Below are 27210 nucleotides of genomic sequence, written 5' to 3'. Positions count from 1 at the left end.
GCCGGAATCAGCAATCCTTTTCCAATCCCATCTCATTCCACCATTTGGTCAATAAAAATGAACAAAATCAGGGGCAAGAATTTGACATTGACGCGGAATAAAAGGGGGGAAATGTCAGAATCGGTTTCCCGCTCCAAGACAAGCTATTCTAATCTCACCCAATTAGAATGAAATTTTATTGTATTTTTTTATTTTCCCCTTCCATTTACAAGAAAATAGGAATTGGAATGGGAATAAAATGCCGATTCCGATTCCAATTCCGATTCCTAACTCCGGTAATCGAAACGGAGCCTTGCGATGTACTTCACTACAAAAACCAGAAGGTATGAAAATCCTGATCAAAAACCTTATCACATAATAAGTTGACAAGAGGAGAGGCAGCCACACATACCCCCAAATGCAAATAAGAACCGCTCTCTCTCTCTCTCTCTCTCTCTCTCCAACCATATAAAATCCCAATGACAGTTTTTCCCTAAAAAGAGAGAAAATACGAAAATTTAAACCATATTTCCATCCACAAAATTGCTGAAGAACAGAAAAAAAAAATCTGAACTCTGTCAGGTAAGCTTTTACCCCTTCCCTTTCCACATTCTTTCAATATTAGGGTTTATGTTCCTCACGAAAGAGAGAAACTAGGCAAACTTTTCCTCTCATATTATATTTTTTTCTCTACCCGAAGAACCTCACACTGTAATTCCTCGATTTTCCTGAAAATTCTGTCGCCCTAATTGATTCACTGTTAGATTTTTCCGGAGATTAATGTGTTAGAAGTCGAATAACTTGGCCTTTGCAGCATTGGGAGCATTTCATTACTGAATTCGGTCTAGGGTTTGTTTTTTTACCTCACAGAGTTTCTCTGTTCCAACAATTCGAGACCTATTCTGTACAGATTGTTAGTTTGTGTAATATTTTAAGGGGATGCCAGTGGAGTAGGTCCGGGAAAGCTATTTTTCCTGTTTTGATGTTGAATTTAGGGTTTCTGTAAGGGCCATGGCTTCCTTTGCTTCCCTGGCAACGTTGGGAAGTGTGAGACCAAGTCCCTCTGTTGGTCTTGAAAGTTCTTCATTAGTAATTCGGAGATCTATCGTAGTTCAGAAGGTTAATTTGCGTCCATTAGTAATTCGGAGATCTATGATAGTTCAGGGTAGTAGTTTACGTAATTCTACAAGCAGGCAGATGTGGCTGGATCACATGTTGGTCTGTAGATGCTTAGTCACGACGGATTTGGTTGCTGAGTTGGGGAATTCAATTTCTTCTGATTCTACATTTAGGGGGAGCAAAGACGAGGATGGTGATATTGTCATCCAGCCCTCTCCCAAGCCAGTTTTGAAGGCCCGTCCAAGGGCTGGACCTGTTCTAACTGTAAACCCCCAAAACTCGATTCCATGGTCACCCACAAAACTCTCTCAGAACCCATTGGGTGAGAAATCTGATTTTGTAGAGGATAAAGATAAAGATAAAGTGATTGAGTCGCTTGGGGAGGTTTTAGAGAAGGCGGAAAAATTGGAAACTGCAAATTCAAGCAAATTGGTTAATAAAGTGAGTGGTGTCGATGGTAAATCTGTATCGACAAGCCCTAATCCTAGAGTAGATAGATTTGTAAATTCGGCGTCGAACCAGAAGGCTAAAACATTGAAGAGTGTGTGGCGGAAAGGGAATCCAGTTGCAAGTGTTCAAAAGGTTGTTAAGGATCGATTTCATGTTGAGAAAGATAATCCTAAGGTGGAAGAGGCAGAGAGAGTAGAAGTTCAGCCTCCTGCTCCTCTGAGGCCTCAACCACCTCCAAAAGTGCAGCCGAGGTTGCAAGCAAAACCTGCAGTAGCTGCTCCACCCACAGTTAAGAAACCAGTGATATTGAAGGACATTGGTGCTGCTCCAAGACCATTAGTTTCTGAAGATGAAGATACCAACTTGAAAAGAAAAGATCGAAAGCCAATTCTTGTAGACAAATTCGCACCCAAGAAATCAGCTGCTGATCCTCTGATAGCACAAGCCATTTTAGCCCCGCCAAAACCAGCTAAAGGCTCTACCGTATCAAAGTTTAAAGACGAGCGTCGCAAGAAATCCAATGCAGCCGGGGGTTTGCGGAGGCGCATGGTTGATGATAGCATTCCTGATGAGGACGCCTCAGAGCTAAATGTCTCTATTCCTGGAACGGCGAGGAAAGGCAGAAAATGGAGTAAGGCAAGTCGTAAGGCAGCTAGGCTCCAGGCGGCTATGGCAGCAGCTCCTGTTAAAGTTGAAATTCTTGAGGTTGGGGAAGAAGGAATGTTAACAGAGGACTTGGCTTACAGCTTGGCAGTCAGTGAAGCAGATATTCTTGGGTATCTGTTTGCAAAGGGGATTAAACCTGATACAGTGAATACATTGGACAAAGACATGGTCAAGATGATATGTAAGGAATATGAAGTGGAAGTAATGGAAGTTGACCCTGTTAAAGTGGAAGATATGGCAAAAAAGAAGGATGTACTTGAAGAGGAGGACTTGGACATGCTAGAAGATAGGCCTCCAGTTCTTACAATAATGGGTCATGTTGATCATGGAAAGGTAAGGGTTAAGATAGGTATTTTTCATTTCAATGTTGCTATAAGAGCAATGAGTTTTTGATTTGAATCGAAAAATATCATTCATAACCTTTAGATATGCTAATATATTGTTGTTATCTGTTTTGCCAGACTACTCTTTTGGACTATATCCGCAAGAGCAAGGTGATTTGAGAAGCTTAATCACATAAAACACTTTTAATTTCATGTTTTGAATGCATATATATTGAGTCAGATATCTTATGGCATCACCTTTCTTTTTGTTTTGTTTTGTTTTTTTTTTCTTTTCCTGTTTTTTTTTCTTCTCTCAAAAAATGTCTGACGATTTGTCTTTTGCAGGTGGCTGCATCTGAAGCAGGTGGGATAACACAAGGAATTGGAGCATACAAGGTGCTTGTTCCTGTTGATGGCAAGGTTCAGCCATGTGTTTTTCTTGATACACCCGGCCATGAGGTACATTCGAAGGCTTGTCCGTAATTCACAGTGCAGTATTTTGCTGCCATAGGATACTGTTTTCTTCTAATCTCTGGTCTATCTTGTTATAGATTTTGACATCTGTTGGTTGGAGTTGTAAGTTTCTAATAATAATAACAATCATTATTATTTTTGTGATGGTATCTGCACTCCTTTGTTTTGACATTGAAACTCCTCTCTGTTATTCACTTTTCCCAGTGGCTGTTGCAAGTTCCAAAAAGCTATCAACAGCCATTCGGAGAAGTTTAAACTTTAAAATAGAGCGCCGATATAAAAAGGAGTGCATATGTTATCTCCCTTGTAATTAGTATTATTATTATTGATATATTGAAATAACTTTTGCCTAAAAGTAGAAACACCGCATAGCAACCAATTGGACAAAGTTATTGCAAAGTAGACGTATAAAACATGGGATATTTTTTTTAATGGTAGCCGATTTTGTCCAAATGATCTTATAACCCCCTTTGCAAATTATATCCCGATTTTACCTTTATTTTTGCTTTCTTTAACATATCATCATTCATTCACATCCTCTTCCGTAGGCATTCGGTGCAATGAGGGCACGTGGTGCAAGGGTAACTGACATTGCAATCATTGTGGTTGCTGCCGACGACGGAGTTCGCCCTCAAACAAATGAGGCCATAGCTCATGCCAAAGCTGCTGGGGTGCCAGTTGTAATTGCTATTACAAAGGTACACTTTTTGCCCTTTTCTAATAGACGTGGATTTCCTTTTTCTTTCTTCTGTAGCCAATATTTTTCTCCAGATAGATAAAGATGGAGCTAGTCCAGACAAAGTCATGCAACAACTTTCTTCCATTGGCCTAATGCCAGAAGACTGGGGCGGTAATGTCCCTATGGTTCAGGTATCTTCCCCCCTATAACATACAAATGATGCACGCCTCTTTCAATGAGACTTTACATTCTTTCTGGGAGCTTATACTCGACTCATTTCCTCCATCAGATCAGTGCTCTTAAAGGGGAGAACGTGGATGATTTGTTGGAAACTGTCATGCTTATTGCTGAGGTATGTGGAATGGTTTTAGAATTTCATTTAATTACAGTTGTCAACATGCTGGCTTTGGTGTTGGTTCGAATGAATCATTAATTATCATAATGTCCTTAGTGTTTACCATAGGGTGAATTCAATACTTTAGATACATCTTCGAACTTTTCTGATTAACCATTTGAACTGTAAAGTTGCAAGAATTGAAGGCCAATCCTCATAGGAATGCAAAGGGTACTGTCATTGAGGCAGCTCTTCATAAATCAAAAGGACCTGTAGCTACATTCATTGTGCAGAATGGTACCCTCAAGAGGGGAGATGTGGTAGTTTGTGGCGATGCCTTCGGAAAGGTCGGTTAAGAACACGATGGGAAACTTTAAATGCTTGCAATAAGATAAACATGACTTCCTCTATTCAATAATTGGGATCTAAATGCGGCAATATGCATCGTTTTTAATTTATTTTATACATTTGACCGACTAGTTTGCTTTTACATTACTCCTGTGGGCAGGTGCGGGCCTTGTTTGATGACAGGGGAGGACGTGTTGACGAAGCTGGACCATCTACAGCTGTTCAGGTTTTAGTTTTATTTTTTATTTTTAAATTTTCCCTATTGCCTCTGTACTTATGTTCTGAAACTGTAATGACATCTGATGGATTAAACTAGCATGTGCAGTACTGAACCTTTCTTATCATTGGAGTGAAAGCTATTTTTCTAGAAACTTTTAATTCTATACCTTAATTTCCAGCTTGTAGCTTGATGTGTCAAAGTTATTCTAAACTGTTTGTAATGCAAGTTTTATTTGAGAAAGGCAAGGTTCTGGTTATTCTTATCAAATAAGGCTCAACAGCTTCAATCTTGCGATGTTGAAAGCATATTTTTTGTGGTTCTGCAAGCTAGTTTTGCATCATCCTTGTAGACATCACCTTCTAGGCTATGTTTCCTCTCTCTGAATATGAAATTGGTATATTATATGTATGAAACAGTTGTGTTTCAATGTGAAATTGGATATATTCTCTTTCATAGCTTGATCTATTGTTATGGCAGACCAAGTAACTGATAACTTCGTGTTCTTCTGCATTGAAGTTTCCAATTTGACACTGATCATTTATATTTATTTATTTTATTTTTATTTTTATTCCTCCTTGCGAAATGATCAACAAGACGTATCATTATTAAAAAGTAAAATAACAAACATGAACCTGCTGAAGATAACAAAAATCCTTAATTATTAGCTCATTGACTGATGAATAACTTCCACACCTTTTCTGGCTGATCGTGAGAGAAATTAGAAAGAGATCTCCTGTACAACCTGGTTTGGTGGCAAAGTTGCATAAGGAGAAGGCATATCACTGGTATGATGAGAAATTTTCCATAGAGTTTTGGAGAGCTCTGCCCTAGAAAAAGAAGCATCTGTGGCATGCAACTTACCCGTGAGAATTTTGTTCCTTATCTATAGCTCCGCATCTTCTCCTCATTTTGCATGATATAGGGAGATCCATTGCCCCATTTCTTTGAATTTGATGGCCGAGGTGTTGAGAAAGATCTTTTGAAAGTTGGAGACAGATCAGAAATTAGAATATCAAATAATTCTTTAAAGAATACCAAGCATAAATGATGTTTTAAATTGTAATGTCAGAGAAAATTTGTTGAAATATGCTTATCACAAACACTTATCTCGGAAGTAAAACTTATTCTTTGAAACTATGTGTCGACTTCAGTTACAATTCACATCTCTCTTATGGTTACCAATCTCTTTCCTACTGCAGTGGTTGGGTGCCTGTTCCCACCTGCCACCTTTGTAGCTTAGGGCTTGATCTCAGCAATATTCTTTTGTGAAAGATCCCAAAAACTGAAGTATATGATAAGTTGGCTACGGTGCAAGGATATCGTAAATTGGCAGTTGAATTGAGCCTTAGGATGCCATGACCGAGCTTGGTTGCAGGGTTAGATGCCGTGGTTATAGAGATTTACATTTCGTGCCTTCTCACGTCCGGTTCCATTCTCACTGTTGGATTGGATACTTTTTTTATTTGGGATGCAATGGCATTATCCCTTCCTTGATCACATTGTATTTACCTATGAGCCGGGGGCATAGAAATGACAAGATGTCACAATCTGAAAATGTCTGTGGGGTGGGCTCGCGAAGTTTGCTTGTCTTTATGGGATTGTGATTCTTAACCAGAACAATGTTTTTTTGGGCACATGTGTCCATGCAAACCATGTACCCTCTTAGATTTTTTTTTTTGAATGGTATGTACCCTCTTAGTTTAATCTTCCATCAACATCTCAACATCTTAGCACTCGTGTTTAATCTTCCATGAACTGGTCGTATTGCATTTTACCGTCTTAGTTTTCAGACCCCTTCGTGCTCCTATATTTACTTCTGAGTATTTGTTCTTTTATGCAACTCTGCCACAGATTATTGGCTTGAACAATGTTCCGGTCGCTGGTGATGAATTTGAAGTTGTTGACTCCCTTGATGTTGCACGCGAGAAGGCAGAGTCACGTGCAGAATCATTAAGGACTGAACGGATTTCTGCAAAAGCTGGGGACATGAAGGTCACACTGTCATCCTTCGCATCCGCCGTCTCAGCAGGAAAGCAATCAGGTCTAGATATGCACCAGCTGAATATAATCCTAAAGGTTGATGTGCAGGTTTGTACCCCATGCTAATATAGTTTTTTTTTAATGTTGATATAATTTTCCCCATACTAACTGGTTAGGGTCATGTGTAAATGGTTTTACTCAATTCCTTGTCCCTTTCCTGTGACCTGTGAGCTATATGCCCAAGGTTCTCCATTGCAACTGACTTGTAACATCCCCATCATTATCAGGGATCCATTGAGGCCATTAGACAAGCCCTTCAGGTGCTCCCTCAGAATAATGTCACATTGAAATTCTTGCTGCAAGCACCAGGGGATGTAAGCGCTAGTGATGTTGATTTGGCTGTTGCCAGTAAAGCCATTATATTTGGATTCAATGTCAAAGTACCGGCTTCAGTAAAGAGTCACTCAGATAACAAAGGTGTCGAGATTAGGACATATAGGGTCATCTATGAACTTATAGATGAAATGCGGCGCGCAATGGAAGGGCTCCTGGAGCCTGTTGAGGTGAATTGAATTGCACATTTGATGGACCAGAGTTTGTTTCCTTTCCATTTAAACTGTAGAAATTTTGAATTGCCACTTTGTGCATCACTTGCAGGAACAAATACCAATTGGATCTGCAGATGTCCGGGCCATTTTCAGGAGTGGCAGTGGGCGTGTTGCCGGAAGCATGGTGACAGAAGGTAAAGTAATGAAGGGCTGTGGCGTACGGATCACCCGAAATGGGAAGACTGTTTATGTTGGCACCCTTGATTCTCTGAGGCGGGTGAAGGAAATGGTGAAAGAGGTATGTTTCCGTTGACAACTTTTGCAAACATATCCTCGATTGATATCAACATAGATGCACGGTTCTAGTAAATTTAAAGACTCTTAGCTTAGAAGTTTTGCTTTTGAAAATAACAAACAACAGACATCTGCATCTTTTTCCTAGTAACTGGTCATTTTACTCGTACCTATCTAGTTGAAGGAGTGCTGGATATCTGTTTATTTTCAAAACCAAAGGAATTGGTTCAAGTGCCAAATTGTCCTGGGTGGAGAAAACATGTGTCGATGTTGTCAGCTGAGTTGTGAACATGAAGGGGTTTGACACCATTTTGTATCTGTGCTTGCATTTCAGTGATGTGTATTGGTCCATTAGACATGTTTTATTGTTGTTGGGAGTGTCAATGACATCATTCTGGACATTGTTAAAATATAAAAGATAAATAACGCCTTTCTCCAACTGCTTAAGCTTTTGGAGAAGTTGGTAAGTTAACATGGTATCAGAGCCAAAGGTCTCGAGTTCAAACCTCCCAGATAGCAAAAATCCACATGCGATGGTCGGCCCAAAGTGGGACCACATGTTCCATGTGTTTGCCAAGTGGGCCACACGTGCGGGGGAGTGTTAAAGTATAAAAGATAAATAGCGCCTTTCTCCAACAGCTTAAGCTTTTGGAGAAGTTGGTATGTTAACAGACATGTTTGAGCATATTTTCCCACAGGATAGCTCGAGTTAAGAGGTTTATTGGTTCTTATTATTTCTTTCCTTTCTGGTTTAAGGCCTTGGTTTTGGGTCAGGAGTAGAGCAAGCCCTGGTTTTCACGTTTTTCTATGACAGTTTAAAGGAGTTTTTGGCAAACAAGCATTCCATGTTAGTAGTGCGCGCGCGCGCGCGTGTTCAATTGGCTCTCTTTATGCAGTCGGTTGTGACTGGGTGAGTGGGGGCTGCCATGAAGCTCCTCTTTTAAGTTGTTGTTTTCTTCTTTTACTTTTTCTCTGGTTGCTGGTGCTAGTGGTTGTCATGTTCATGTAGGCATATTCAATTCTTCTTAGGCGTAGTTTTGGACATGGATAAAGTGTGAGTGAGTCGAAATAGATGATCCTGATTAGTTGGAATCTGCATCTAAAACTAGAAGAACTTGTTACGAAACATATGTTTCTCAAGCATCATTTTAAATAAACACTCTTATATTAAAAACAAATACTGAGTGTTGTCTGAAGTTTACATTTTGGCTTTTGAAATATGCATCTTGGAAGTGGTCATCGAAAATAATCGTAGCGAATTTGTAAAGAAGGCCCACGTTAGCGGCCTCCACTGAGAGTGCACGTCGAAGTTTGTGGTAGTGGGGGGGTACGCGCACGAGGCCTACAAGTAATTTAGTCAAACGAATTTGTGAAGATGAGAAAGATTGAAGAGGAGAAAGATTGGTACTAAGAGGAGAAAAGTCATGGTTTGCCCTTTCAGGATTGGGGTTTGTATATGGGATGAGAACATTCCGGGTTTTCAGTTTAGGGTTCCATCATTTCAGTTAAAACCCTAAGGAAAGGGTTCACATGGTTAGGGTTGGGTTTACGGAAAACTAAGAAGGTGATGGGGAGTGAAGAGGACTTTTCTGGGTATTCTGGATGGATAAGGTTTGATTATTAGTGGGCAGGGGAGAGGAATTCCAAAGGAGAAACAACAAAAATTCCGCAGAAACCAAAAAATAAACACTTGCTTTTATTTCCATGAACTTGGCAAATTGACCGTTAATTTGGCTTTTCTATCCATAAACAATTGTAGTTGGCAATTGTGGGACTTGGCACTAAGAACCCAGAAAACCATTAACTCGGCCAAGCACTGAGTCCAAATCCGTAGTGTCGATTTTCAACACTCGTGGCATCTGCATTTTTAATCTATTGATTTTGTACAACTACCTGCCCTCTTCTTTTTATTCACATGCCACTTCTTCATTTGGGCAGGTTAATGCTGGTTTGGAGTGTGGTATTGGCGTGGATGATTTCCTAGACTGGGAAGTTGGTGATGTTATTGAGGCTTTCAACGCAGTAAAGAAACAACGGACACTAGAAGAGGCATCGGCTTCAGTTGAAGCTGCACTTGCAGGAGCAGGCGTGGGAAGGTAAAAAACTGAAATAGCATGGAGGGATCAGTCACTTGGTAAGCATTCCTTGATGGATAAGAAATGTATTTACCTCTTTATAGTATCCATCACTGCCTTTGCATCCAAAATCTTGATCTGAGAATAGGAGGTGTGCGATTAACCAAGCTGTATGCTAGTGTACATAATTCTTACTTGCCAGCTTCTTTTTGTAAGGAAGTGATATTTATTTTACTTAATGAAGTTTCAATCACAAACCTTCTGTGTCAGTTATGAGGATTCTTGGGGATTTTTTCCCTATTTTTCAATGCTGTATGACTTTGATTCTTACAGTGTTCAATGAAGAGAAATTGCTGCTACTCCTACTCTTACAATACTTTTTCAGATCCTAGAGAGAGTAACCTCTAGGGTTCATAATCAGTATTCACATGGAACCTTCAGAGTTTTATTTTGTGTTATTAGAACTTGATCTTATTCCTCAAGTATATGTCTTGCTTTTCATCCCTTTCAATAATTTCTTAGATAATCAGTATATCAGCAGAATCAAATCCGGTAGGCTTCCTGGGATCGAAAGCAACAAAAATAGTGAAGAGATGCCATGAGACCCTATCTCATGACAACTTATGATTTGGCACTAGCGGTGTTCTTTAACCATTCTCGGCCGCGTTTTTGTATTTTTTTTTCCTGTGTGGAGAATGACAAAAAATGAAGGATGGCATTCCGCAAGCCGCACCCACTCCATGGAATCCCTACTGACCTAGTGCGAGAAAGGGGCACATAGAGCAGGAGAATAGATTTGTGGGCGTGGTGAGTGAGGAGAGCATGAGATGCGGATGAAAATCCGAAAACCGGAGAAAAAAATCTATTATAGAGAGGGAATTTCTTTTCCCTAGTTTTCCTGCCCATCTCATACTGCTCCTCACTCACTGCCCTCTCAAATCTCCTCACCGGCACTCTCTTCTCTTCTCCTGCATTCGGTAAATGCTAGATAAATAGGAATTGCTTGAATTTTTTTTAATGGTTGCAGCTTGCAACATGCCTTTAGAAAAGGGCGAGTTATTCTTTTAGCAGATTTTCCTGAAAACTTCGTTTTTCCCTAATAAGGTTGTGTTCAGCAAGGCTTCTCGTTCTTGATTGATTAAATGGTGAAACGGATTAATGAGAATCTTCCGAAGCGACTCTCAGACGTTCCAACGAATCTCATTTTCAGTCAGGTATAGCCTAACAGGATTTGCGAAATTTTTTTGCCTTTTTAATTCTCTACACCTAATAAATAATAAAGAGGAAGATCCCTTTTAAATATGGTTGCCGATCACGCCCTAAAACCGAGAAATTATATGGTGCCTGACCAGGAAGTCCAGAGTGGGTGGTACCACCCTTGATATTTGATCCAACAGCAGACTCTTATCGTATCAAGGGCGGTACGATAAAAGTACTGCCCAGATCTCCCCTAAATGTAAGTTCTTTTTTCTTTTTTTTTTGTTAGATTTTGCTCATTACTTGTAGACAAGATTGGGCCAACAAAAATGATTCCATGTGGCCCCACCATAACATAGATGGACCCCTGAAAATGGCATCGAAAGAACAAACCTTTGCTGATTGCTCTGCTTTTCAAGTTAGGGGTGCAACCTGACCTGATTTCCAACCCGGTTGTGTTCAAGCCAACCCAACCCGAATTGCAATTTTCTCAACCTAACCCAACCCGATTTCCAATTCACAAAAAAAAAAAAAAAAAACATAGCTTAACTGCAAGATTTGATTTGAATTTCACCAAACTCACAACCATTTGATGATTGATATGAGTTAACCACAATGTTTAATCAGAGAGCATAACTATTTGAATGAATTCCACCATACTCACAACCAGTTTAATAGCCGCTGGTGCATGAACACAGTTCTGATATTGTAATGCAAAACCATCAAGCCTCTTACAATATAATTTGCAATTTTCCCATATGCATCAAAACATCATAGTGCTACACACTGAAAAGAGATATGGGATACTGAAAACATCGCAAGGAGGAAGTGAAGCTGCGGACCAGAGACGTGGTGACGATTCTATGTAGCCGTGACGTGGGGTTAGGGTTTCATTGGTAAAGGAGAAAAGAAGAAGAAGTTTTAGATCTTAGGGTTTTCACTTTCTACTGTTAGTTTAGCTCTTATATTTGGTAAAGAGAAAAACTGAAAATGACAAAGAGTCAGAGAGAGTAAAGATGAAAAGAGAGTATGCGACCTGCTTTCATTGCTTTGCCAGTTGTGGGTCACTTTCACCAAAAGTTTAAAATTCTAAAAAGAAAAGTCTAAAACGATAAAACCATATTTATTAATAAAAGTTGAAAAAATAGAAAAATTTTATAGAAAGTCTGGTTACAATTCGGGTCGGATTGCCCGGTAAATCGGGTTATAAAATTCCAACCCGACCCACAACCCAACCCGGCAAAAAACCGGGTTGAGCCCGACCCAAATTTCAAGTATCCCATACTCCCATTCGCATGATTTTTTGAAACTTGTGGGCCATGGCTTTTACAGAGTGGGGCCCACTGGGTGTACAGTCCAGATCATTGTGTGGGCCCAATAATTGTACGGTGGAAATCTAAGCACTCATGTGGTACAAAATCCATCTCAAAGTTATTGAGCGCCGGTATGCGTCATTAACCCCCGTGACGTGCCCAAAGCAAAAGCCCCAGAAATCAAGGTTGGGCGGCGTCTCTCTCCTCTGAGAGTAAAAGGATCTAGTTTTTCAGCTCTTTTTCTCTCATTTTCTGTTTCTTCTCTTCCAGAAAAAAGGGAAGAAAAAGATCTCTTTTTTGCGAACGAGACCAAACACTCAGAATGCGATCACCTTTACCTTCATCTTCTCATTAAACGATCTCAATAGATCTGAGCTGCTTTACCTTTTCCTATTTTCCTTCCGAAAGATGTCTTTGAGATGTGCTCTGAGAAGGTTTAGTTGTAAATCGAGATTCCAAGGGCACGCAAGGTTCTTCTCGACGGGTTCTTACTCTTCTTTTTCCAATAGAAAGCCTCTGGAGATCTGCTCACGATTTCCTATTGGTTTGAAGGTATGATTTTTGTTCATTTTCTAGTTTGCTTTTTGATGCAGATTAGTTATTTACATCACGCATTTTTTGTTAGCTACCTAACCAATATGCCAAAAGCCCTAAGAGTGTTGGAATATATTAGGCTAGACCCTTAAACCACTTAGGATCGTTTTATGTGTTGATTTTGGGTTTTTATTCTTGATTTTTAACATGGTTTCGATTGCCTATGCTGTTTTTTTGACTTCTGAATATGATGTTTATTCGCATGCAAGTTCCTTCTATCCATTTCTCTATATTACCTCATGATCCAAATGTTCCAACTCGGTTTTACCCTGGTCAAGTTCTCATCCGGGTTTCGCCCTAGCAAGTCAGTCAAAAACTCCTTTGACTAGCCCGAGTTAATGAAAAGTTGACTGCGCTAATTGTTGAAGACTCACCTGAGTTGACTATTTCTTACCTTGGCCGAGTTCCCAACCTAGTTTGAGTTTTTCAACATTTGTCCATGCTTTATGGTTCTCAATTTGTTACTGTCATGTAAACCAGAAGCATAGTTACCAGTTCCTCCTAACCTGTACACAGACCAATTGTTGCCAGGGTTAGGAGAGAGTGTGAGAAACAATGCTAGAATCAGAAGCTGAAAGAAAGGGTGCTTTGAAAATGAGAAAATGTAGGAAACGAGAAGTGCTAATGGGGTGATTGGGAAAGAGAGGCAGAACCGCCATGTGAAGTGAATATGAGGCACGGAGGAAGACCATTGAAGTGCACAATATTTTCATCGCATAGGGCCTGACAAAACCTTCTTAAATTTTACCAAAAATTAAATGAAAATCCAAAAACCCACATAAATCACATTGACCAAGCATGCATGCCGGTTTTTGGTGATGAACAAAACTCTATATGGCCCATTATTGACGTTAGCATGATTTCCGGATTTCCGGTTGCCTTCGAGCCTACATCTTCGGTCAACTCTTTTCTTCTCTTGTATCATCTTTTAAGAATTATGGGCATGTTCATTAACTCTGTTTACATCAAGTGCCATTATCAAAACAAGGTAGTGCGGATGTCATTTCTCGTTGTTTAACTTTTATTTTATTTTGTCAGTTATATTTTGCCCATGACCCATTATAACTTAATATTTATTGCTTTTGTGGATTGGTAGGTTATGGATTGCAGAGAAACTTATTGTTGGGGTTCGCATGCCTTCCATGATGTAAGGTATCAAATTCACCATGACAACAGCTCCATTGCTGAGGTTAGTCATTATTCTTTTCAAACTTGGTTATTGAGGACAGATCATATCCAGTGTGACATCTCTTTCTCTCTTCCTTATGTATTTGACGAATTATATGATATGCATGCCACATATGAAGTATGATGTGTAGTCCCATACAACACTGTGTAGATGGGAGAACATCTACAACTGTTTGTTGGGTTGGTCCTAGTGTTGATGGTCCAACACACAAAATCACTCTATCAGAGAAGGGGTTTTTGAATCCCCAATCCTGGAGGGCTGATATTAATACTCAAGCCTAAAGTGCTGTGCTTATATTTTGTACATGGATGTGGAACCGATATGCAATGTTTGCCCAATCATATCCCCTGGATTAGACTTCTTTTTTTCCCATTTGTTATGAGACGATTTATTGATAGTTTCTTGTTTTTGCATGCTATTATAACTCATGCAGTGTTTTTCTGTAGGAGCCATTGGATCCATTTTCCCTTGTTGCTGATGAGCTTTTGATCCTAGCTAATAGATTGCGTTCGATGGTGGTTGCAGAGGTATGGAGTCTTTGTTTCTTTCATCCTTGGAACAGTTCATTCCTATCCATCTCCATTGTTATGGAAGCCTTGTTGGATGGAGACTAATAGCTATAAAATACATTTTGAGTACCCAATAGACGCGATTTCATGCAGGTCCCTAAGCTGGCGTCAGCTGCCGAATACTTCTTTAAGTTGGGGGTCGAAGGAAAAAGATTCCGTCCCACGGTAATATATCATATGAAGAATATTGAGGCGTGTAGCATGCTTTCCAAATAGGTTGCCTGTTTGTTTATATCCTTGTATTGAGATCCATCTTCAGCCAATGCTTTGTTATGTCTCAATTTAATGTTATTGTTGTTGAGACAAATTGCTACATTTGAGACTACTATGTCTTCACCAGTCATATTCACTTACTATTCAAATCATCATTACCCTGAACTATTTTATTTTGCTTATGTACCTTTACCTCATTCCTTCCCTTTAAGGAATGACAGACAATTGGATAGTGCAGGTACTATTGTTGATGGCATCAGCATTGAATATGCCCATACCTAAATCAGCTGCCGACAGTGTGTTTGAGAGTGTATCAAAGGATCTACGTACAAGGCAGCAGTGCATTGCTGAGATCACTGAAATGATTCATGTTGGTATTTGGAAACTAAGCTGTGTTTGCCGCATGCTTCTTATATGGTCTTCAGTTACTATTGTATATTGAATATCTGATAATGTGCCATTTTCTGGAAACTCATCTTCCCTCCATAGATATCCAAATAAGTTACTGTATATATTCTTTGGGCCAGGTGGCAAGCCTTCTTCATGATGATGTCTTAGATGATGCAGATACTAGACGTGGTATTGGTTCATTGAATTTCGTGATGGGAAATAAGGTATGTTTAGTGTATTTTTCATATGCTCGAAGTGAAAGCTATTTATCGCTTTTAAAAAAAATTGCCATTAATGCAATGTTTGGAACTGGGTTGGAACCCAACACATACATGAGGACATGGTTACGTACTTGCAGATTGTAAAATTGGGAAACCTTTCATTTTCATTAATGAGGATGGTGCAACGACCTCATTATCAACGGGACTCAGGATTTATGTAGTGATCTGGATATGTTTCTTGCTTCATCCAGTGACTTTATATCATTGAGATTTGGGTCATGAGAATTGGGTTTTTGTTTCTTTTCTTGCCATGGAAGTAGTGAACAAATTTGTTACAAGCTGCTCAGAGGAGAGAGAGAGGGGCGCAGGGGGGGGGGGGGGGGGGGGTGGGGCGTAACCCAAAACCAAGCACTGTTGGTGTGACCTGTTATGATGAACTTGCATGATAAAAAGTGCTAGAAAAAAGCTCTTGGAAAGAAGCTATTTTAGTTCTAATCTGATATAATATGTATTATGGTATTTTTTAATGGTAAAATACTTTTTTAGGTTGGTAAGCTGAGATCGAACCTGCAACCTCAATCAAGTTTGAACAACTAAGCCTCAACCATTGTGCTAGAGGCCCCACCCAACCCAACCCAACCCCCCACCCCACCCTCCATAATATATATTATTTCAAATTGTAGAATCGTTTTTGAAAATGTTTCATAGAGTTCCAGCTAGATTAAGCTGTTAGCTAGGAAACTTACTTGGAGAATGACATGAAAAAAACCTAACCAAGCATTTGGTACGAGATAACATACTGCAATTTGAATGCCTATGCTACATAGATGTAACTTAGGCTGCATTTGGATGCCCAACATATTGCCGTAATGTCGAAATAAAATCAGGAATTATTGTCACATTCGATAGAATTTCGATATTCAGGGTATCCAAATGCAGCAATAGACATGGACACGTTGTTGTCAGACAAGGACATGCAGAGTCAGTCAAGTGACTGCCTGACATACTTGTACAATTATATAATTATGTTGCATACTATCATACAAATATTTTCACATGAATATAAAATACATGGAAATGAATCTAAACAAATGAAAATGCGTTACAACTATGTAAATCCAAATATACAACATCAGAAAAAACGGGAGCCTAGATAAATTGAGATTTATTTTATACAAATAGATGGATCGATGTGCGTCTGAGATGCCTGCTGAACAACCTGGCATTTTTCGAAAGGTGGCCTTATGAAAACGATACTGTCGTGTTGATGCTGCTATTTTATGCTCGTCGTCAAGTGTGTATCTGTGAAACGCTATATACCGACGACTATCAATTGTTTGTTCAAGTTATAATTATGGATTTGCATTTCCATAATGAATCTGACTTTCTTCCTGACAATTTTGAGGCCATTATATATTGTGTTTCTCATTGATTACATTTTACCTTTATTAACTATGTTTTGCCCTCAACTTCTAGAATGTAACACATGATTGCGAAGGTACGCTCTGTCCATCAGAGATTCCTTTGTGTATTCCAGCGGAGCCATTCTCTATCTAACACTGTTGTCAAATGGCAATAAACCATGCTCTGGTCTGGTCTTCATTTCAAATAAATTTTGTGTGCCACAAAACTGTTGTGAGTTGTGACCTTAATGTTTGTAACCTAAACTTGTTCTCATCGTGCAGCTTGCTGTACTGGCAGGAGATTTTCTGCTTTCAAGAGCTTGTGTCGCACTTGCATCATTGAAAAACACAGAGGTATATAATTATCTTAGATTATGATCTCTTATCTTAACGAAAGTCGATTAGATGTTCTTCTAGTGTTCCATTTTTTTATTTATTAGTTCCTAAATAACTTAACTTCTGATATGAAATTTTAAATTTAAATCAAGAGCTAGGATTCAATTAATAAGGGGAATGGAGAACCAATGACTCATATTCTTGTCCTCTAGGTAGGGGTGCTAGTTCTATTGAGAACCAATGACTCATATTCTGTTTGTTCCTGGCATGCCATGGTTGACCCTTAAAGAAGAAAATATTATGCATCCACCCTCCTATCCAAGATTCAATAGCATCAGAAATTTTGTTAAGATTTTATGTCGTGTTCAAAATTTGATGTATGATTTCATTTCTCAACACTTTTTTTAAGGATTTCTGTTACTTTCCAGATTTTTTATTTGGGAATGGCTGTATTTGAATTGAATCAACATTATTTCGTGGTTTTGTTTTTAATATATTTTCATATATACGTAATAAGTTTCAATTTTTGGAAAGTGGCTAGGATTGAATATGCCCTTCAAACCGGTTGCATGGAAGAGGGCTTTACCTTCCGTCCCAAGTAAGTAAGGTGGGAGAGGGCCAGGAATCCCTGGGGGCTACAGAGTGGTGTCCGAGGTACAAAAAAAACATGATTCTCGTGTTATGTGTAGGTACTTGGCCCACTTGAAACCAAGGAAGCAGGAATCTTCCCCTGCATTGAGGAATCACGATTCCCCGGAAACTGATTCCGAATTGGGAATCTCGGCGCTTCCCCAAAAAGTGGGAACCACGCTTCCCAAAATGGGAATCTCACTTTCCCAAAATGGGAATCGCGCTTCCCTGTCGCTTCCCATCATTTTAATTTTATGGGAATCACAAGAATGAGAATCATGCTTCCCTGTCGCGGTTCCCCGGTTCTTCCCTTCGCACTTCCCCGGCGCTTCCCCAGACCCTTCCCGCGTACTACCATTCCGGGAGCCTTCGCTTCCCGCTCTAGCAACCTTGCTTGAAACACCCGTTGCTAGGGCAGTTCCTACCCTGAAAGAGCCCAATCGACCATCTAGAGCATAATGAGTAGAACTTAAAAGACCAGGTCTGCTAAAAAGAAGGACCCTAAACTTAATTGACCATCTAGAGCATAATGAGTAGAACTTAAAAGACCAGGTCTGCTAAAAAGAAGGACCCTAAACTTAATTGACCGATATGGGGTTAGAATGAAGGCTTCCCTGGGCCAATTAAGGCTTTTAGTCCCTTTGGATCCTTACCTACTACGCTGTACTTGGGCCTTTGTAATAAATAGATTAACCGGTGGCTTGAGGGACAGATTTTGGAAGTTGCACAGGATTGTTTTTGACATGGTAGAGAGGGTGGCTTTCCGTCCTTGCTCAATATTTCACTTCTGCTAGAATGGTCACATGGTAGGATTCTTGACACATGGAGTCTTGCAAAGTATGTTGTTAAGCGTAACTTTGTTATTCCATGGTCAACTCAGGGTCATAGTATCGGTTTTGTAACATCTTCGATGATGCTTTGTATGAGCTATTATTTGTTTATGCTTTGTAGGAGGTATTCTATAGAAATACTTCTTTATGTATAAAAATTGATAACTAGGAATGTGTATTATTTTAACTGGAATTAGATCGGACAAGAATCACATAACTTTATACCTAAAATTGTGAATTATTATGCCCCAGGCTTTTCACCTTTGATCCTTGGTTACGGGGCATGTTATATTCTTGTTTTGATATTTTTTTGGGTAAAAAATATTTATCAAAATTATACGAGGATTTAGATGCTCCAACCTTTCTCTCAAGATGGTTTTGGGTTGCTTGCATTGGTCAGTCTGCAGAACTTGCAATTGTTTCTCAGTTCTTTCACATGTTATTTTCTTTATCTTGTATCTACAGGTTGTAACATTACTGGCAACTGTCGTGGAACATCTTGTTACGGGTGAAACAATGCAAATGACAACTACACCTGAGCAACGTTATAGGTACAAGTTTTTAACATGTAAAACCTTGTATTAAATTTCTCTCTGTGTTGTTTTATTTGTTATTTTTCATTTTATGAAAAAGGATGGCATATGCAAATTTATACACACCTTAGTACCTGGAGCCTTCTACTCAAGTCATTTCAACTCATGCTCCCACTCCCAGGCCTTGTCTTGCTCACACCACCAACTATTGTTAATATCATCACATCAAGAGTCAAGGCCACCTATAACTCTGTCAATTTTGTATGTAGGTCCAAATTTATACATTCCAAGTTGTGTAACAAGGTCTCTTCATCTTTACAGAAGTGCTACATTGGGACACATGTTAAACACATTAATTAGATAAATGTCGGCGTGCCTTTTCGTACAAAATGTTAGTTTTGTAGTATTATTTATGTAGCTTTTTGTACTTTTTATTTGAAATAAATGTTTCTATATCTTTGACTTGTATAAATTAACTTTTAAATTTATAAAATTATCCACTAATACTGTTGTATGTGCTGTAAGCGTTTCTGAATTAATACATCACTCTGTTATCTTTAAAAAAAAGACTTTTTTTTAAGATTAAAAAAAAAAAAAAAATTATTCCAAAAAAAATACTGTTATATGTGCAGACATGTCAGCATGTTGTGTTTTTGAGGTCACTATTTTTAAACTTTAAACCCTATTGTCAGCGTTAAAGTTCCCTAGATTCTAAGTTTCTATGAACACAATCTAAACAAGTTGTATACCCCCTATTAAATTCATCAGTATTAATTCATCCGCTCCACTTCTCTTTCTGCTCCACTTCTCTTTCTGCATCCGCAACTGAGTTACTAACCAAGCGTCTCTTTACTATCATGTTCCATATTTTCTATCGTGGCTTTTATTCCAGTATGGAAACTCTGAATCCATTGACTAATCTCGATTTCTATCTTGTCAATGCTTAATTTCCGTTACTGACTAATTCTTTTGTCCCATACTACAAGGCTTCTTTCACCTTCACTAATTTGAAAATCACTTTATGTGGAAACAGCATGGAATATTACTTGCAGAAAACATACTATAAGACAGCTTCATTGATTTCAAATAGCTGCAAAGCAATTGCTCTCCTTGCGGGACAAACGGCGGAAGTTTCAATGCTTGCTTTTGACTATGGTCGAAATCTGGTTTGTTATTATCTTTGCTATCGTATGCTTGAGTCATCATTTCTCCGTTATGTTTATAACTCTTCTTTCTGATTTGTATCACTGATTAAATTTTCACTTATTTCAAGGGATTGGCATTTCAGTTGATTGATGATGTCCTTGATTTTACTGGTACATCGGCTTACCTTGGAAAGGGTTCCTTGTCTGACATCCGCCAGGTAATCCGTCTTCCCCATTTGCTTTATCTTTCACTTTCTGGATGATTTTATCTTGTGATTTTCCATCATGCTTTCCTATTTTACAAAATAATATGAATTATTAGGGAATAAAGTCCTTCATTTGCTAAGGCGAAGCTAGATATGATAGGTTTGGCATGTGTACTGTTGGACAAACATGTGCAACTCAACTATGTGATGTACTACTGTACACATTTAGCTATTTCGCTTCTTAAAATAGCTTGTTACTTTGGGCTAGAAATTTGTGGGGATTTTAAACATTGACGTATTTTCTAAATTTGTGAACCTTTTTTTTATGGATCTGTTTCTTATAGAACTTGTTTTTATTTTGTTAAATGTTAAGCTTGTTTGTCCTACTCCTATGTACAGCCGAGTGTTCATCCATGATTGCTTGCCTGTGAGAATGTCATGCTAAACCACCCAATGTTCTGGAAGATAGTGGTGCATTTCTAGGCACAGCTGGTAACTCTTGCATTTCACATGGACACCATCTTTATCATTTGGTGATTAATCTTGTTATAATCATCATGAAAAGCACAGAAATACCATTTGTACCCCTGCATCCAGACACTGTTTCCTTTTGGTACTCATACAATATAACATTACTTATTTTAAATAAAGTCATCATAGTGCTACAGAATAATCATAAGCGGTTTTTCATACTTAACCTCCATACTTCTCGTACTCGGCTCTCATACTCATCATAATGAGTTCTTGTACTCACCATCCCATTCTTCATTATTTCACTAGTTAATTTTTCATTGTCAGTATCAATGAACTGATGTTGCTGTGGCATGCATATTTGTCTATAAACAATGTCTCTAAGCTGGCGGAGAGTGAACCCTTGGCTATGGGTCTAGGATGCTAATAGGGCTGTGGGGTGGATTATAAAGAATGACCTATGTGGTCTAATGGGTTAGAGATGATATTATAGCTTTGGAGATTCAACGAGATATTCAAGGAGATCCTGGATTTGCTCAAGAGCTTGGGATAGTTCACATTGTACTCGCCCACACAGAGGGAAGCTACTGCCTTGGCTGATAGTTTAATTAACTGGGGTGTTGAGCCCATGTGAGACTAATGCATTTTTACGATGGTGATGGTGGTCTTATAAATCTGTAGATGTCCCCTTTTATCAACTGAAGTTGAATTCATCGAAAAAGAACAAAAGCATCTTTGAATTTCATCCAATCAAAATAGGTGACCATTATTGGAAGGACATCACAGATTAGGATCTGCTCTTCTGGTCTCATGCTTCTTTGATGTTTGAACCTACTTGTTAGATGAGCAAGTTTTGGCTTCAAAACCTAACGGTTTTTACATGGATCTTGCTTTACATCGTGGCAGTGTTTAAAAACGCGGATGCGGCACGGAATGCGGCCGAAGAAAATCCTAGTCGACTCGGCACGACGTGGTCGAGTACTCGCTTGGCGCGGTCATAATTCGGTCATAATTCGGAAGAGTCAAAGGAGTTTTTATTTGAATCTGTAGTGCCAAATACGGAACGCGGACAATGTAAAAGGGAGTGGACTCCGGGGAGTCAACGCGGACGCAGGGGAGTTCTAAAACTATGCATCATGGTTAGCTATTCTTAAAAGACTGCCAGGAGTTCCAGGCAGGCAATAGGAGAGAGAGAGAGAGAGAGAGAGAGAGAGAGAGAGAGAGAGAGAGAGAGAGAGAGAGAGAGAGAGAGAGTCAACATGAACCGTATAAGCCTGAACCCTATTAGTTATGTGCTTCCCCCTTCAAGAGCTGGGCCACTACCCTAATACAGTTCTTCCTACTGTATAGTTGGACAGATTGAGTCTTTCTCTAATATAGTACCTAATAGTTAGATTAAGCATTAGGTGCAACTTCTACTACAAAGCATTCAGTTAATCTCTTCTCTTTCTATCTTCAAGCATCAAATTTTTGCCTAGGAGCTCAGATTCCAGTGCCATCGTTAGAGTGCAACATGTAACTGTTGTGGACTCCAAACGGCTTCTTTGCCACTGCAACTGTTGCACAAGTGGCCCAAATTAGCAGCTGTCTGATAACAACAGACTACCTGCATGGGTTTTCTCAAAGTAGGGTGCTTTGGCTATGTCATATAGCTAGTCAAACAAATTAAACACATTGATCTTGGAAAAAAAATAAACACATTGATGTTGATTTTTTTTCTTCACATTTATGCAACCGATTTTGATAGTTAAGAACATGAAATACACAAAATTATACACAATTGTTTTTCAAAAAGAAAATAACTATAAAAATAGGGGTCAGCTCCTCCTATTTTTGAATTATGAAAATAGTTCAAAAGGTGGTCCAAGAATGGGCGCCTCCTCCTCCGGGCTTTCTTAAGTTGAACTTTGATGGTTCAAGTTTGGGAAATCCTGGCCCGGCTGGCATCAGTAGTCTTGAGGAATGATTTGGGGGAGGTAATTTGGGCCTTTGCAGGGCCTATTGGGGAAACAGATGCATCAGAAGCAGAAGTCAGGGCAGTTCACCAAGGGATGAAATTAGTGGAACAAACCAAATGGATTCCTTGGTGGTGGAAGGTGACTCCTTAAATGTGATTCATTGGCTAAAAGGATCCCAAAATCACCCTTGGAGATTTGACAGGTTTTTTTATGAAGTGTTTGATAGGATTGGCTCATCGCCCGTAGTGTTTCAACATGACTTGAGACTATCTGCTATGGGATGGAGTTTCTAAAGAAGCACTTGCATTATTTGATTCCCTCCCCCCTTGATTATTTGTTTTTAGTGGGAAGGCAATTTCTCTTTTCATTTCTCCTTTGTACTTTGTCCATCTTGGTCTCCTCTTTTTTAATAAATTCTCGGCTATCATTCAAAAAAAGGGGGTCGGCACTCAGATGAGAACCAACATGTATGGTTCCTTCCTAAAAGAAGGAACAAAACGTAACCCCGGCTGCTTGAAGTTAGTGTTAGTTATATAACTATATCAAACAATATAACAAGGGTGCGATATTTATAAACATTTCAACCCACATCTTTCTTTCTATACGAAATTTGAGTTCGACCTCTTTTTTTTAGTAAATGGTAAGGTCTTCGAAACTATCCTGTCTTTCTTTTCATAGTCTACGAAGGGAAATACAGAGGAAAACGATATTGAAGAGTTGCTGGAAAAATACTTGTAGTTAGACTGGATTGCTTGCCAACTCATCAAGACAAAACAACTCTTCCTTTATGGAGAACCTGGTACACAAAAAACTCTTATCCTCAATTTGTACTATGCATTTACTTCACCAGTTCACGAAGAAATGGTTTCACAGGAGCATGTGATTACTATGATTTAAGGGTATTCGATGAATTTCACGAACCGGAGGAACATAGCACTCTCATTGCACCAACAGAGGCATACTTCTTCCTTGCTTTATTACTTTACGTGGGATTTCTGTGAAGATGAGTGCGCTGGAATATCACCCTTCTTCAAGGTAGTTGTCGTGGAAAATATTTAAAATGTAATTCTGATATCGTGCAGTTCTGTTTATATTTGAGTCGTCTCATAATTCAACTTGACTCCAATTCAACTAAAATCACATTTGAATCTATTTAACTAAAAACGGAATGGATAATGTTTCACGATTCCTAATCATAGACTCTTTCCAATTATTTAGTGTTCTTGATGCTCTATGTAGCTGGTTACTACTCTTTTTTTTTTAATGGCTGGTTACTACATGTACAAGTCATAAAATGTATATTAACTAAATTTTGACATGGAATTTTCTTCTATGGTTGATTCGGTCACGTGCTATGTTTAATTCTATTTGAATTTTTAAAATCTTATAATTAGAGATATGAAGTTATGATTTGAGTCACTGTGGCACTTTTGTGATTTACAATCCAATTCAATATTCTGAACATCAGATGTGAACAAATGCCATGTGTTTGTGGTAAATTGGTGATGACTTTACTCATTTTATAGGGAATTGTAACCGCTCCAATATTATTCGCCATTGAAGAGTTTCCTCAATTGCGGACAGTGGTCGATCGGGGCTTTGACGACCCGTCGGATATAGATCTTGTAAGTATACATATGCCTCACTACACGCTCTATTTTCAATGAGATATCATTTCTGTTTTCTTCGTATAACAATCTTCATAGAGGACCATTATGGTCCAAGAATCCTTATGTTGGATTTACCAATGTCACCATTTATCATTTTTCTACTGTATGGTGTCACACCTTTCACTACGCCAACAGCATTGAATAATATTCATATGGTTGAATTTCTGCATGGAATATTTAGCTTTGGAACCTTTAGCTTTTTTAGATGTTGACAAAAAAAGGAGAATAATAAAAGAAAAGGTAAAAAAGCATCTAGTACTCAATTGCAGGAGTGAGTGACTGGTTTTATTTGTCACCTTTATCTGTAGATCCTTAGAAATTAGCAGGTGTTATATTACTGACATTAGGAGTGAGGGACTGGTTTTATTCTCCTTCGTCCTTAGAAATTAGCAGGTGTTATTACTGACATTAGGAGTGAAGCAAGAGCCCTTCTTTGGAGACTGAGATGATACGCTAGCTCTATGAATGGTCCATTAGTCATTGAAGCCTTGAAGGTGATTCTTCAAACGTCATTGCATAGGCCGGAAAAAAAACTGTAGGTACTTGGAAATTTGGAGGTGTTATTACTTAAATTAGGGATCTTTGCTTTAAGCCCTGAATTCCTCCACACAGACACAGATATATATATATATATATATATATTGAAATAAGAGATAAGTGCCAAAAAAAAAAATCTTACACTGAATGAAATAAGAGATAAGTGCCAAAACAAAAAAATCTTACACTGAATGAAATAAGAGAGAAGTGCCAAAAAAAAATAAAAATCTTACACTGAATGAAATAAGAGAGAAGTGCCAAAAAAAGAAGATAATCTTACACTGAATGAAATAAGAGATAAGTGCCAAAAAAAAGAGATACAGAAAGTACGGATGGAATACCGACCTTGGAGAGATCGAGGAGGGCATTTTCTCTCATGTCGGGATTACTGAGCTGCTCTGCGGAGGCCATATTTGCCAGAGCGCATACAACGATCTCCCGTGTATATCCTATTTCCTTCCCTACTCTTGCAATCTTCCTTTACAGCAACGATTTTTAATAATAAGAGCGTTTTACAAAATGATGTTCCGTGGCATTCTTATCAGGACAGATGGTCGGTGCGACTTAGGATGTTCCCCTGACAACTGTGATATGAGATGTTTCTATTATTCTCTACCATGCCCCTTATTTTAATGTGGGCCTAATCTATAGATAGAAGGATCAGTTGTCTCTCCCCGTTTAGTAGGGAAATTTTTTAATGTGGGCCTAATCTCTCTCTCTCTCTCTCTCTCTCTCTCTATATATATATATATATATATATATATATATATATATATATAGAGAGAGAGAGAGAGAGAGAGAGAGAGAGAGAGAGAGAGAGAGAGAGAGAGAATGGGGTATCTAGAGGGCTGCTCACGGTGAGCGATACCTCAGAAACCTTTTTCATATATATATATATATATATATATATATATATATATATATATATATGTTGAATGGTAAAATTCCAGCATATATTGAGGTCTATGTAGATCTGTTTTATTTCTTTTTTTTAACAATAAAATCTGTTATCTTTCGAATACAAGGAGGAAACATTAGATCATTTAATGGTTCATTGCTCCTTCAGTGCGGAAACTTTGGTGCACCATTTGATATTGTTTTGGTGTTTCTTGGGTATTCCCAACTTCGATTGAGAAAAATAACTCTTAAATGGGGCAGGAGTCCCTTTGAAAAATTTTGAAAAAGTAATTTGTATTGGCTTAGCAAATTTGGAGGGAGAGGAATGATGGGACTTTATGAGAAGGGTAGGATGTTGGGGCAATTCATAATGAAAATAAAGATTGATCCTATTGTTTTTGGCCAGTTTGGGAGAGCTGTACAGGCACTGTGTATAGGGTCTAATACCAAGGGCACAAGATATGGTAGGGCATATGGTTGGTTGTATTTGGGACATCTGTTCCTTTTTGTTTGTGTTTCTTCTGTAGCCAGATAGATGAGAGTCACCTAAGGGACTCGGAGTCGAATAATCTCATCATTTAGTCGCAAAAAGAAGTGAGACAAAGGAGATGGGTTTTCCGGGTCAGCGTTGTCGAATGTGATTTCATGAGATTTTTGGCATTTTTCTCTCTCCACACCTAAAAATGGAAAAGGCCCTCTTAAGAAGTGTTGCAGAACACGCCTTTACTGTTCAAAAAAAAAAATGAAGCTTATTTTTGTTTCGGATTAACGACAAATCAGACGCTTGAATGAAACATTTCCGGCTTGGGACTTTCTTTGGAATATGGGCATCTGTATTTTCCTTTTATAACTGGTAAACATAAATGTTGATTCACAGGCCCTTGAGTACCTGGGAAAGAGCCGCGGAATACAGAGGACCAGAGAACTAGCTGCACAACATGCACAAATTGCCGCTGAAGCAATTGATTCTCTTCCAGAGAGTGACGACGAGGATGTCCTGATTTCTAGGCGTGCGCTTGTGGATCTCACCCACAGAGTCATCACCAGAACAAAGTGAAAATAACTCAAATGCTTACTTCACTGCTATATCATCTTTGGAGGGACATCTTCTCCTAATTTGTACTTCATATTCTTTTAATTATTAGTAGGCAATTGTTTTTTTTATATAATTTTTCTCCAATTCGAGGATCCGAATTCTTGCATGTAAAGCTGCTTTTCTTGTTTCTTAATAAGTGGCCGAAATGGCCGTGACCCCACATCTTAACGTGGATGAATATTTTGAATCTGTAACTCTTCTATACTGTGTTTTTTAGGCCAGCCTCTCCATACCAGTGGCATGTAGATCTTTTCAAAAATCTATGGTGTAATCTATTTGTCCAATGCGTAAATTTCATAATGGATTGGCTTCGCATTTCTATT

General features: G+C 38.7%; 2 protein-coding genes across 3 annotated transcripts; both read left to right on the top strand.

Moving 5' to 3' along the window:
* Positions 1 to 355: 355 nt before the first annotated feature.
* Positions 356 to 9848, top strand: FUG1 (Translation initiation factor 2, small GTP-binding protein). The gene is made up of 12 exons (XM_077397716.1): positions 356 to 2547; positions 2676 to 2708; positions 2883 to 2996; positions 3560 to 3709; positions 3783 to 3881; positions 3980 to 4042; positions 4216 to 4371; positions 4533 to 4598; positions 6444 to 6680; positions 6860 to 7135; positions 7230 to 7418; positions 9353 to 9848. The coding sequence occupies exons 1-12, from the start codon at positions 991 to 993 to the stop codon at positions 9512 to 9514; spliced, it is 3102 nt and encodes a 1033-aa protein (XP_077253831.1). The 5' UTR covers positions 356 to 990; the 3' UTR covers positions 9515 to 9848.
* Positions 9849 to 12140: 2292 nt separating this feature from the next.
* LOC143892823 (solanesyl diphosphate synthase 3, chloroplastic/mitochondrial-like) lies at positions 12141 to 27210 on the top strand. Of its 2 annotated transcripts, none has more exons than XM_077397715.1 (12): positions 12141 to 12551; positions 13690 to 13782; positions 14229 to 14309; positions 14445 to 14516; positions 14803 to 14934; positions 15092 to 15178; positions 16861 to 16932; positions 18840 to 18925; positions 19941 to 20073; positions 20196 to 20270; positions 24214 to 24312; positions 26669 to 27210. In XM_077397715.1, exons 1-12 carry the CDS (start codon positions 12408 to 12410, stop codon positions 26846 to 26848), a joined length of 1254 nt encoding a protein of 417 aa, XP_077253830.1. In that variant the 5' UTR covers positions 12141 to 12407; the 3' UTR covers positions 26849 to 27210. The 2 variants fall into 2 exon arrangements, with proteins under 2 accessions (XP_077253830.1, XP_077253829.1); XM_077397714.1 differs by having other exon boundaries at positions 12143 to 12551; positions 20181 to 20270.

The sequence above is a fragment of the Tasmannia lanceolata genome, unplaced genomic scaffold (genome assembly GCF_043159265.1).
Source record: "Tasmannia lanceolata isolate RefF3 unplaced genomic scaffold, GAP_Taslan_0.1 ptg000015l, whole genome shotgun sequence".
Lineage (NCBI taxonomy): Eukaryota > Viridiplantae > Streptophyta > Magnoliopsida > Canellales > Winteraceae > Tasmannia > Tasmannia lanceolata.
This window is presented reverse-complemented; position numbering and strand designations above follow the sequence as displayed.

Excerpts from the sequence above, each read along its gene's own strand:
- FUG1 (XM_077397716.1), top strand. The coding sequence starts at position 991 with ATGGCTTCCTTTGCTTCCCTGGCAACGTTGGGAAGTGTGAGACCAAGT. Across the intron at positions 4,372-4,532 it reads GTGGCGATGCCTTCGGAAAG|GTGCGGGCCTTGTTTGATGA; the intron begins GTCGGTTAAGAA and ends TCCTGTGGGCAG. Across the intron at positions 6,681-6,859 it reads TCCTAAAGGTTGATGTGCAG|GGATCCATTGAGGCCATTAG; the intron begins GTTTGTACCCCA and ends CATCATTATCAG.
- LOC143892823 (XM_077397714.1), top strand. The coding sequence starts at position 12,408 with ATGTCTTTGAGATGTGCTCTGAGAAGGTTTAGTTGTAAATCGAGATTC. Across the intron at positions 12,552-13,689 it reads GATTTCCTATTGGTTTGAAG|GTTATGGATTGCAGAGAAAC; the intron begins GTATGATTTTTG and ends GTGGATTGGTAG. Across the intron at positions 16,933-18,839 it reads CATCATTGAAAAACACAGAG|GTTGTAACATTACTGGCAAC; the intron begins GTATATAATTAT and ends TTGTATCTACAG.